A 12,697-nucleotide genomic window follows, 5' to 3' on the forward strand; every position below is an offset into this window, starting at 1 on the left:
GGTTGCTTTCCTAAGGCTGATCTGGCCGATTGTGGAGGACTGTCCCAGCCACACACCACACACCCTGAGGACCCCCTTCCAGCCACACACCACACACCCGGAGGACCCCCTTCCAGCCACACACCACACACCCGGAGGACCCCCTTCCAGCCACACACCACACACCCGGAGGGCCCCCTTCCAGCCACACACCACACACCCGGAGGGCCCCCTTCCAGCCACACACCACACACCCGGAGGGCCCCCTTCCAGCCACACACCACACACCCGGAGGACCCCCTTCCCCCCGAGGTCCTGTGGGGTAGTGGACCAGTCAGGGAGATGCAGTCATCTCCAGGCAGCTCTGTTTCTCAGATGCTTATGGGAGACTTCAGCCCAGCCTGCTGGGCTGTGAAGTCAGACTGTCTCAGCATTACAATGTAGGGGGCAGGACGCCAGAGAAATTACACTCTTGGAACATAAAATTTTCAGCATGGTTTCCTTTCCGTAGGGAGTTTGAGCCCTGTGAAATCACCAGAGGGGTGTTGTTTTAGGGGCTTTTCTCCACGTGTCTTAACCACAGTCAGCTCTAATTCTCACAAATCCGAAAAGGTGGCCCTCCAGGTCTGGGCTGGAAGAGGAAACAGGGCCCCTCTGGCAAATGGTCCAGATAATACAAGGAGCACTTACTGTGAGGGCTGCCCTGCCTCTCCCTCCTGAGCAGAGCAGACGGTTTATTTTTATCTGCTGGCTGGGGTAGTCTAAGAGCACCACACCCCTGAGAGTGGGAGTTCCTGCAGGAACAGCCTTTGCGCCTTCAGAGAAGAAGGCAGCGGGGCCCCCTCAGGTTTTCCTGCTTCCTGGGCTGAGCGGGTTTGCTAAAGAACAGGGTTGCCAGAAGTCATTTTTAGAAAAAGAAAAACAGGGTGGTGGAAGTTTTACTTCTTGCAGCTTTATTTTGATATATTTTATAATGCATAGTTAGGATAATAGTTATACTTCTAGCTTACTACACAATAGTTGCCATGTGCCCTGGGAGCTCTGTCACTGCAGAAACGTGTCTGAGCCCCACTGTCCCTCACTGGTAAGTTCTTTATTAGTTCTCTCTTGCTAGCTTCCAGATAAAATTGTCTTCCTTGAGTCCTTCCCCAATCTGTTGATTCATCTTGGAGATGTAACATTTGTATTTGACAAAGAAGTGGGTGGATTGTTCAGGCTGAGGGGATACTCTCTTTCCTAATGGACAGGATTTTTCCTTCCTAACAGGACACAATGAGCGACCAGGCGCTGGAGATGCTGTCAGCCTCTCTGGGCAGCCGGAAGTCAGAGCCGGAGCTCGACCTCAGCTCCATTCAGGAAGTCGACGAGGTACTGACCTTGGGGCTCACATACAAAGCATGGTAGTCTTCGGGTTATAAAACTAAATGTGTTGTGCATTTTAGAATTTTTGCACAACTTTTGTTTTATTGGAGATTTAAAATCTTCATTCTGCCTTATTTACTCTCGGGGTCGCTGGTTGATTTAGGTACTTATTGCCGGAGGGTTGGCAACCAAGAAGAATATTTGAGTTTTTCTTATAAACTATCTAGAATTTTAGTATTTAAAATGAACACTAATCTCCTTTGCCAGCACTTAAATAACACCTGACTAAACAAGATAACACGGAAGCAGTGGCCTGGGGAGAAATAGGTTTGTCTTCTCCTCGGGAAACTGGAAATTCTATTTTCAGAAGGGTTTAGGGTGCTATTTATAAGGAAAGAAGGAGATGACTGTAGGTGGGTGGGGAGATTCTTCTTTTTATAACTATGGGGAAAGATGTTGAAAATTTGTCTCAAATTAGAATATAATCCAGCAACAATTACTCTGTAACCGAAGCTGCCACATGTTTAGAGCTGATGCCTGGGAGTTTTTTCCCATTGCACTTAAAAGGAGTTTTACAAGCCAAGCTTGTGTTTGGTGGCTTTACAGTTTTTAAGGAAATTTTTAACGGAATCCTCTGGAGGAGGAAAAAGGAAGGAAAGAAGAGAGGTGCCAGGGACATTCCCAGCAAGGTAGTGAAGGGAGAGGTAAATGCGGCCGGGCGCCACCAGAGCCGTGCCCTCTCAGCTCGGGCTGAGAGCTGGCAGGTGCTGCTGTCACAGTGCCACTGCCTCCTGTTCTGAGTCACCGGGAAAGGTGAGTGTCACTGACTCCCAGGACCCTTCCTGAGACTTGGTCCAAGATGGGCCAGTTTCTATCTTCGACTTTTCTCGAGGGCTCACCAGATGCGATGTGGCACAGCTGGCTTTGCGAAGGCGAGCACCAGGGAGCAGGGGAGCGGCCCTTGTCCTCCAGGACCAAGTGATGTATTGGGAAGAAAGGGACTTTGATGAAAACACAATGCGAGATGCACATACCTGAGAGCAGCCAGGTGGAAGCCGATCTAAAGGGAGGAGTGGCCCTGGCAGACCCCGGGAGGGTGGCAGTGGACCGAGAGGGCCTGCGTCCCACCACCAGACAGCCACACAGTGGGGTCCAGCTGCACCTCCCCTCAGGCTTTTTACAGATAATTGAGGTGATTTAGTGAGATAGTAATTAGGGGAGGGAAGGTAGAAACATAAATTCCAGGACAAAAAATAATCTTAGAGTAACTAAAATCAGATAAGTAGATATAAAAATTTAAATAAAATAGCTTATTCTGCTGAATTTTTACCATCTGATGGGAAAGTCATTACTTCCTGGATAGTCTGATATGATGAGACTGACAAAGGTCAGATTCTATAGAAGTTCACAGCCACTCCAGTGCATTCTATGCTAGATAGACAGCTCTCTGAGAAAAAATTACACGCTGCTTCATTTTTATAAAGGTATCATAAACATAAAATAATATTTATAATGATACCTCATTAGTAATCTCTCCCATTTCTCTGTGTAGCTATCTAGTCTGGTGCTATTTCAATTAGTAGACATTTACTCCCAAGGCCTACAGCACAGGAATTAAAGAATGGAATAGAAAGGCTCTAGCTGTGCGTGTCACTCTCATTGTGGGCAGGTCTGAGTGGGATGGAGAGCACAGTCTTATCAAACAGGTGACCTTAACTTTTATGAAGGCTAGTGTCTGGGCAGAGACCTCACAAATCTATGAGTTGAGGAATACCACTACATAATACAGCTTTCTCCATACTGGCAGTAGAATATAACTGGAAATGTTAAAAAAAAATTTCATTCCTCAATGAGAGTTGTTATTCTATAAAACAAAAAACTAATTCCAAAGCCTAGACAAGTGCCTGGTGCACTAACATTCTTAGTAAGTATTTTTTTAACTAATGAATTATCCAACTGAGAACTACAAACTTAGGCTGAGATGTGGGTGGGAGCAGTGGGTTGGGTTGGGATTTGCTAGGGGACCCTGGCCCACCCTTGGTGCCCAGGAGTTCCCTGGTTTAGGACAGGGGTTGGGAACCTATGGCTCACGAACCAGATGTGGCTCTTTTGATGGCTGCATCTGGCTCGCAGACAAATCTTTAATAAAAAAAAAATAATAATGGCCCTGGCTGGTTGGCTCAGTGGTAGAGCATCATCCTGGCGTGCAGGAGTCCTGGGTTCGATTCCCAGCCAGGGCACACAGGAGAAGCACCCATCTGCTTCTCCACCTCTCCCCCTCTCCTTCCTCTCTGTCTCTTCCCCTCCTGCAGCCAAGGCTCCACTGGAGCAAAGTTGGCCCGGGCGCTGAGGATGGCTCCATGGCCTCTGCCTCAGGTGCTAGAGTGGCTCTGGTTGCAACAGAGCGACTCCCCAGATGGGCAGAGCATTGGCCCCTGGTGGGCATGCCGGGTGGATCCCGGTCGGGCGCGTGCGGGAGTCTGACTGCCTCCCCGTTTCCAACTTCAGAAAAATACCAAAAAAAAAAAATAATAATAACATTAAAAATATAAAACATTCTCATGTATTTCCTACTGCTCATTTCCTACTGCTCATGTTCATGGTTGTGGGAGGCTGGAGCCAATCACAGCTGTCCTCCGGGACAACAACAAATTTTTATTGGATAATGCTTAACATACATGGGTCATTGTATGGCTCTCATGGAATTACATTTTAAAATATGTGGTCTTCATGGCTCTCTCAGCCAAAAAGGTTCCCGACCCCTGGTTTAGGATTTAAATCTATGCCTTGATACAGGTACAAGCTGTTACATAAGGAACTCTGCATTACATGCCAAGCATTTAAAATGAAAATGTTATATCCTAGAAGCCAGAGGTCTATTACAGATTTACTGTACATTTTTACTTTTTTTTTAAAAGATTTTATTTATTGATTTTAGAGAGAGAAAGTCAGGGTGGGGTGTTGTGTGGCAGGAGGAGCAGGCAGCATCAACTCATAGTTTCTTTTCATATGTGCCTTGACTGGGCAAGCCCAGGTTTAAACCAGAAACCTCAGCATTCCAGGTCGACGCTCTATCCACTGTGCCGCCACAGGTCAGACACACTTTTATTTCTAGTGGAGTTGGTTGTTCATGGTTCACCAATCCAGTGAAGTCCCTGTGTTACTGAAGGGGGTCCTTATAAAAGAGGTAAAGCCAGCTGTCTGTGGGTCAGCCAGGATTTGTGACAGGTGGCTTCTCCCATTTCTGCTTGTGGTTAACATCCATGAGAATTGGTTTTCTCTCTCATAGATAACTGCCTTGTTGAGTCAGAGGGATGAGGCTGTTAAAATAATTGCTACTAACTTCTGTATGGTGCTTCACTATCTCACGGGATAGTTTATGTACCTTTCTGTGGTGATCCTTACAAGTCAGTAACTTGGTAAGGTTTATTAGTAACCCCATTTTGTAGCTGAAGAAACTGAGCCAAAGAGAGGACAGATGGTCTTCCCAAGGTCGTAGGGAGCCGGGGAGCTGGGCCAGGCACCTCCGCAGGCCTGGCTGTGTCGTTTTCCTCCATCACCCGCTTCCACTCCTCAAAGCCAGTCTGTGGTTTACAGAACCCAGGCAGACACACTCATCTGGTCCAGTCTTTACAACACCCATGCGGCGCACGAAGTGATACCACCTTATTTTACGTGTATTATCCAAATATTAATTAATTTTTTTCTCCACTTTCATCAGGCAAAAGCCAAAGAAGAGAGACTGAAGAAGTGTGGTGAGGATGAGGAAACGGTCCCGTCGGAATACAGATTAGAACCGGCCACGGTACTTTGTTAGCCGCAGTGCGGAGTGCAGCGCACACCCCTGGCCTTCCATCCTGCTTTGGGTGTCCGCCTCCATGGGACATAGGGACATGTCCGCCCCAGTTTATATACTAACTCTGCAAACCCTGCACCCTTTCTCCTCTGCTTGCTACCATTGGACCCTGTAAGGGATGCTTTCCTAAGTCATGACCAGGTGGTTATTGAAATTCCCACAAATTCAAGTGTTTCTACTCTTAACAAGGCTTGACTTTATCCTTACCCTTAAAGCAGAAGAAACAATTCGGGAATAATTCTTTTTCTCTAACTGCTCAGTGGAGAGGAGCACCACAGAGCTAAGTGGGCGATGGGCACGTGCGCTGTTGATCAGCATCCTTAGTTAAGGTTGTTGGTTTGGGTTTGAGATGAGGATGGTAGACTAACTTCCTGTAATTACATCTGTAATTTATCTTAAAGAGTAAGCTACATAAACATGTGATGGAAAGTAGTCATGATTCTCATATATAGGCATAGATAGAAAGTTTTTCATTTTTAGAAATATTCTAAATTGTGAAACCTCATATTCAAAAATATCAAAACTGTATTTTAGGAATAATATCTATGTCTTCACCCTGGGTTGGATAATCAAAACTTAAAAAAAAAGCTTTTATTGTAGCTGTACTTTTCTTGCCAAAGATATTATAAAATTCTATTTTCCTACTGATTAGATGCAATTTTTAAAGTAACTTTTACAGAAGAGTAAAAGTGCATTATATTTGATAGTTGGTCTCTTGATGTTTTTTTCAGCCCGATCCTTTATTCTAATACTGTAGAAAAGATAAATCTGAAATAGAAATTTGCGCACACATAAGGAGGAGAAAAGCTCTCCTCTCATATTTTGGAATTCCCCAAGACAAACTTAATGAGACATGAAAGCAAATTTTTCTATTTCATTTTCAATGAATTTTTTAATTCTGTTTACAGGATAAAGATGGAAAACCACTGTTGCCAGAGCCTGAAGAAAAACCCAAGGTTGGGAAATAAGTTCTCTCCTGTTACTTACAAACAGTAGAATCAGAACTGTAAAGCATACCAGTATATTGAGGAAACTTTGACAGACAGGCTTTCACCATGGAGACTTTGACACACCAACCTGGTATTAAGGGGAGGGGAAACTTCGGACAGCAACACTTTTCACATAGTTTACTTACTTTCCTCATGGATTAACACTAGACTATTATAAGTTTCTAGATGACATTCAGTGAGCATTGAGAGCTAATGCCAAGAGGGAATTAAATTAGATTGGTAACACTTAGAGTTTGGTTCTAAAAACAGGAACAAGTTTTCTAATGATTCTACACTGCCATGTCTTCAATTGGTATTAACCAGTACAGTCACCTGTCATGATAATTCTAAGCAACATTTATGAATCACTTCCTGTGTGCCTGACACTGCACTGGATGCCTTTTGCATGCTGTCTTTTTGAGTCTTCACTGAATGAGGAAGGTGCTGTTATTCCCATTTTACAAGTGAGGAAACAGACACAGAAGCATTATGTAAATAGCCAAAGGTTATACCGCCAGCAAATACGAAAGCAGGAACTCCAGTCAGGCTGCCCACACTGGGGCCCAGCTTTGGAATCACATGTGATCTGTCATAGGCTCCTGGTATTAGTCCAAATCTCCAAAAGCGCTAAACAAATAACCCAGTTCACCTGAGGGAACTAGGGGTAACAGACATTTCCTGCCAAAACTCCATGTAGTTATAGGAGTACATGATCTGTTCTCTGACTTAGTCAGAAGGGAGTAGAAAAAACAGTCACAAAAGAAAAAAACTATACACATCTTCATTGGAAAGAACAATTTTATTTAAACATAATTGCTCTGTAATTGAAGTATCAGGAAAACTTTAAATAAACCATTAACATTTGTGTGGTACTGAAGTGTTTATTTAATATTTCTTATTTGTTATATAACATTTATCTTACATTGATGAATGAAATGCCCCGTATAAATTAGCTATTGGTTTTAGATCCTCAAATATAGGGGTGAGCAAAAGTAGGTTTGCAGTTGCGAGTAGAAGAAAAACAGAGTTTGGCTCTGGCCGGTTGGCTCAGTGGTGGAGCATCGGCCTGGCGTGCGGAAGTCCCGGGTTCGATTCCCGGCACACAGGAGAAGTGCCCATCTGCTTCTCCACCCCTCCCCCTCTCCTTCCTCTCTGTCTCTCTCTTCCCCTCCCGCAGCCAAGGCTCCATTGGAGCAAGGATGGCCCGGACGCTGGGGATGGCTCCGTGGCCTCTGCTTCAGGCACTAGAGTGGCTCTAGTCACAGCAGAGCGACGCCCCAGATGGGCAGAACATCGTCCCCTGGTGGGCATGCTGGGTGGATCCGGTCGGGCGCATGCGGGAGTCTCTCTGACTGCCTCCCCGTTTCCAGCTTCAGAAAAAATACAAAAACAAACAAACAAAAACCAGAGTTTATTCTTGTATTATTAGTTATGAATTATTGTATTCTCCATAGAAACAACTGTAAACCTACTTTTGCCCACTCCTGTATGGCCTAATATGTATTATCCAGAAAACATTATGAAAACTTTTTTTAACAAAGTAGAACATAACCACTTCATAATACACAATCTCTCTTCTATTTCTATTACAGTCCCTGAGTGAATCAGAACTCATTGACGAGCTTTCAGAAGATTTTGACCAGGCTAAATGTAAAGAAAAACAATCTAAGCCAAGTGAAAAAACAAAGGTATGTTTCTAAAAATAAGTCTCTAGTTTTGCTTGGTTTTCTGTTTGTTTTTTGTTTTAATGTTTTTCTATGGTCCTAACAGTGTGAGACCAAAAGTATTTTAGCATGAAGTGGTTGATAAAAAGGCCCCTTAGGCTGTCTTTTTCTACACGCAGGTTGGTTTTGCCTTTTTCTGCACGGTCTTTCTTTCCCCAAGCTGACCCTGACTTTCCTGCAATCCAAGCCCTAGAGTTACTCCTTCAGGGAAGCATTCCCACGCACGCTGTCCTTCCACTCCCGCCTGTGACTGACCGAGGGAAGGTGGGCATCACCACTCACCTCAGGACGGCAGTGGCCTGTCTCCAGGCTCCTTCCAGGCCATCCTGTATGTCCCCGGAAGTACTCATTCTTAAAAATGCTTCATTCCCCTGCTCCAGTGGCTCGGGCTTCCTGTTTCCCGCTAATGTGTTCCGGCCCCAGCTTCCTTTCCTACCGAGGCATGTCCCCACACCACTGAGCTGTGACACTGTGTGTCTCCATGCTCCTCTCATGTGCTTCCTCTGCCTGGAATGACCTTCCCACCTAGTTCTGGATGAGCTAAAATCTTAGTCACTCTTTAGGACTGTGCTAAAATATGCCTCTGTTCCTGCTCTTTCCTCTCCAAACCTGATCACTTTTCCAACTCTGATTAAGCAGAATATAAAATGCCTGGAGGTCTGTGGTCTTTGCTTATATATCCCTGTTAAGGTGTTTGCTGCAAACAAGTTTTTAGCTCTTAGTCATTTCCATCATACATTTATATGTTGTTTTAAATAGTATGTTCCTTGAAAGAAGAAATCATACCCTGTTAATGATCATCTGGTAAACACCTTGCATATAGGATAGACTTCCATAAATACCTGGATTAAAAAGAGTTTATTTGAAAATTTACCTTGTGATGAAATAAGATGGTACAGTGGTTCTCAAACTTGAGCATGCCTCGGGGTCACCTGAGGTTTGTTAGAACAGAATGCTGAGCACTACTCCAGAATTCTGATTTAGTGTGTTGGCCTGGGCACCAAGGGTCTGCATCTCTAAGAATCTCTGGTGGTGCTGAGGCTGCTGGTCCAGGGACCACACTTGAGAGTTCCTGGGATGGTCTTCCTACTCTGCATTTGTACACAGCTATTTACAATGTACTCTTAGATATATAAAAATGATGCATTTATATAAAACATTACATTGCATTATGTAATTGATATAAGAAATGAACATAATAAGAAATAAGAAATAAATAATAGTTACTAAAATTTATTGAGTGTACTATTTCTAGGTACTGTGCAAAACACTTCACATTTTATATCATTAACGGCCCATCAACCCTTGAGATGTAGGAACTATTATTGTTCTCATTTTTCAGCCATGGAAGCTGAGTCTCCGAGAGGTTATGTAAGCTACCTAAGGTAAGAGGTAAAACTAGGTGGAAGTCGTGGTAGCCGCAGAGTTTTAATATGCCTTGACTTATTTATTATTCAGCAATGTTAGGCGTCAGAGAAAATCCTGCTCACAGCGTGTAACATGGCAGGGTGTACTGCTGATCCATCCTTATTCAGTGTTTCTAACCAGATATTTTTTAAAATTCTCCACTGTGCCCGCTTCTTTCCACAGGAGTCTCAGGCGGCCACCCCGGACCCTGCGGGAGAGGACGTGCCTCAGGCCTCCGCGTGTAGTATTCAGGCCGCGCCCCCCGCACTGGCGGCGGCTGTGGTGAGTGACCCACTGGCCCCTGGGAACTGCCTCAGTAAAGTAATACTCTTTCTCCCGTGCACTTTCTGCTCTGTGCACCAACGTATTATTTTATTCTGACAGAATAATTAAATCTTACAGAGCTGGAATGTCTACTATTTTGGGACTTCAGGGTATGCTAGAAATCAGGCTATATTTACATTTTTAATTAAATTACTACAAGCTGTGTTTTTCTTTCACTTTCTGAAGTTCTTTCTGGTTCCTGAGCTATTGTGCATAATCATGCTTTTTCACATTCCTGCGTTTTTCCAGTCTCTTTGGAGTTCCCCCAGCAGCCCTGCGTTTCCTTTTCTGGCCTCCTGGGGGAGTGTTCTGCACAGTCATCACGGCCAGCCCCAGCCCCGCTGAAGTGGAAGGGGTTTACTCAGTTCCTTTCCCTTCTTCATTTCTTGCCTTTCTTTTACTTTGTTTTTTTTGGGGGGGTGGGGGGGTCAATTATGATATTTAACTGGTTGAATCTTTGTTTCCTTTTGAGTTCATTAGCCAATAGAATCTGACTTAGAGAATAACATCAGTGGAATATGTTTCATTACTACAGACTTGGTGACTCTATACTCAGAATCAATAACTTGTTCTAGATGCCTTACAGTATATTCTCATTAAATTTTCATAGGAACACATTAAAATCTGATCATCTCTCTATTTTAGATGAGGCAAATGAACCTCTAAATTGACCTTGAACAATTTACTTAACCTTTGAGAGCCTCAGCTGAAATGAAAATATGGCTCGTACCGCTACCTTTGAGTCTAGGATAGCTATAGGTCAGCTCTCAAGCTTACAGCACAACTTGATCACTCATGGAAGACGGGCAGAGGGACTGTGGGTGCCTCCAGGGGGAATTAGGAGGAATTAGGAGAAGCTTGCCGGTGATGGACAGGATCACACTGAGAAGTAGGAGTAGCACTGTTTTCATGGGGAGACCTGTGAGCCAAGGACAGGCTAAGCACAGAGGTGTGGGGCACTTGGTGTACCTGGTGTATGTGCTTTTAGTTGTTTGAGAAAAAGCAGCCTTGAAGAAGGTGGAAGACCAGTGTCCTGGGTGCCCTGAGGTAGCTGCTCCCTGCCAGGGAAGTCCATGGTGCCAACTACAAATCCCCTCCAAGTCCAGGTCTCTGCCTTACCTGACACAGGACCTGACCCCCTTTTCTGAGGTTTCAGGGTATTCTCAGAAGCTCTTATATGTGGAAGCCAGGCCACAGGCCACAGCGGCCACGCCCAGGAGAGAGGCAAGAACCTGTGAAAAGAATGGTGGAGGAAGTAGGAACAGAGGCAGTGATTGAAATAAAAAAGATAATAGCCAACATTCCAGGGCAAAACTCTTGTGACCTAAGTAGGTGTCATCTACTTCTCATGCCAAGTGTGGCTGCCAGGGCCTTAGAGGGCTCAGTTAGTTCCTTCCAACTTACCCTGACCAGAGAGAGTCAAGCATTGGATATTCAGTGGGCAGAAAAAAAGAGCTCTGGCTTCCCATTCTCTGACCTCCATTCCTGGGCTTCTGCCCCACCAACTCTGCTTACCACGGTTGCCAAGATTACAGGCACTGAGATTAGTAGGAATGTCTAGGATTGTGACACCCTGCAAAACCCAAGAGAATAGTTTTAGAGTGTGATGAAGGTCACCGAACTCAAAAAAGGCTTGAGGATTAGTAAGCAAAAGGTAACAGAGACCAGAGTCAGGAGGCAAATAATGCTCTTGTTTGTATAAAACGAAAGTTTATTGAGAAAATTCAGAGACCTGTGTCCTAATTCTGATTTTGACATGAAATACTAGAGAAATAATTTTTAATCCTTTGTCCTATTTCCTGATCCCTTGGTTTTTAAGACTGCTGCTGCTTTTCCGAGCTCTTCTGTTTCTTTTTTTTTTATTAGATTTATTAAGGTTACATTGGTTAATAAAATTGTATAGGTTTCTAAGTGTACAATTCTGTGATATATCATCTGTATATTGCATTGCGTTTACTGCCCAAAGCCAAGTCTTCCATCACCATCTGTTTGACCCCCTCTACCCTTTCCCACCCACCCCGCCCCTTCCCTCTGGCAACCACCATACTGTTGTCTGTGTCTGTTTTTGTTTGTTCATTTGTTGCTTTCAGTTTTATATCCCACATATAAGTGAAATCACATGGTTTTTGACTGTTCCTGATTTATTTCACCTTAGCATGATATCCATCCATGTTGTTGCAAATGGCATTGTTTCACTTTGTTTCTATCGCTGGAAATCACTTATTTCTTAAGCCAAAAGGTACAGGCTTGGGAGGCAGTGCTTTCCCAAGATCCCCAGCAGAGAGGAGTAGAACACAGAAGCAGAGTGTCAGAAGGGGTCTGGGATCAGGTAGCGACTCGGATTACTTGGCTAAGATTTAGGGATCACTGCAGCTCTTGCAATTTAAATATAACCCCAAACAAATTAGATACATCAGAGTTTTTTGTTGCTCTTGGTGTCCCAGTAGAGCCCAAGCTCTATGTCGATCAGGCGTCCCTGATTCGACTTCCCCGAGCAGTGGGACACTCCTGCTTATCAGCAGGAGGGCAGCCTCTTCGAGACTACTCTTGAGGCGGCTATGAGGATGCTATTGTTAAGTGCCACCAGAGGAAAGACAAGACTGACACACAAATTAGTTGCAATAATCACACAGGCAATTTATTACTCACAAATTCTTTTGGCGTACCTGGGTACAGCTTAAGGGGGCCCCGTCGGCGTGCTCCTCTCGGCTGTCTTTGGTCAGAGCTCAGAGTGGCTGGAGACAGTCCACATCAACGTTGGAGTCTGGCTGACTACTGCAGCAGGGGTCCCTCAGCTTTAGTACCTTTTCTGACCAACGACTTCTAACAGGTGTCAATCCACAGGATTATCACCAGGTTGCTGGTCAACCTGGTCCCTACTGCCCACTAGTGGGCGGTCCAGCTTTCATGGTGGGCCAATCGCAGCGCTGTTTGGTTGCGGGGTAGGGACTAGGTTGACCAGCACTGCAAAAGTGGGCGGTTTTTATAAAAAGTTTGAAGACCCCTGCATGCTCGGTGTTTATCCAGTGTCTTTCTAAATACTAGCGTGGCCAGAG

The 12,697-nt window shown here is 44.6% G+C and overlaps 1 protein-coding gene across 1 annotated transcript in view; it reads left to right on the forward strand.

Annotated features, from left to right (window-relative positions):
- The window catches only part of CAST (calpastatin), a 142,546-nt gene that overhangs the window by 88,860 nt on the left and 40,989 nt on the right, over window positions 1-12,697 (forward strand). The window contains exons 13-17 of the mRNA XM_066276809.1: window positions 1,246-1,347; window positions 5,063-5,146; window positions 6,106-6,153; window positions 7,779-7,874; window positions 9,501-9,599. Of these exons, the coding sequence (XP_066132906.1) occupies window positions 1,246-1,347; window positions 5,063-5,146; window positions 6,106-6,153; window positions 7,779-7,874; window positions 9,501-9,599 (429 nt within the window). The remainder of the gene's footprint in view (window positions 1-1,245; window positions 1,348-5,062; window positions 5,147-6,105; window positions 6,154-7,778; window positions 7,875-9,500; window positions 9,600-12,697) is intronic.

Source organism: Saccopteryx bilineata, chromosome 4 (assembly GCF_036850765.1).
Source record: "Saccopteryx bilineata isolate mSacBil1 chromosome 4, mSacBil1_pri_phased_curated, whole genome shotgun sequence".
Lineage (NCBI taxonomy): Eukaryota > Metazoa > Chordata > Mammalia > Chiroptera > Emballonuridae > Saccopteryx > Saccopteryx bilineata.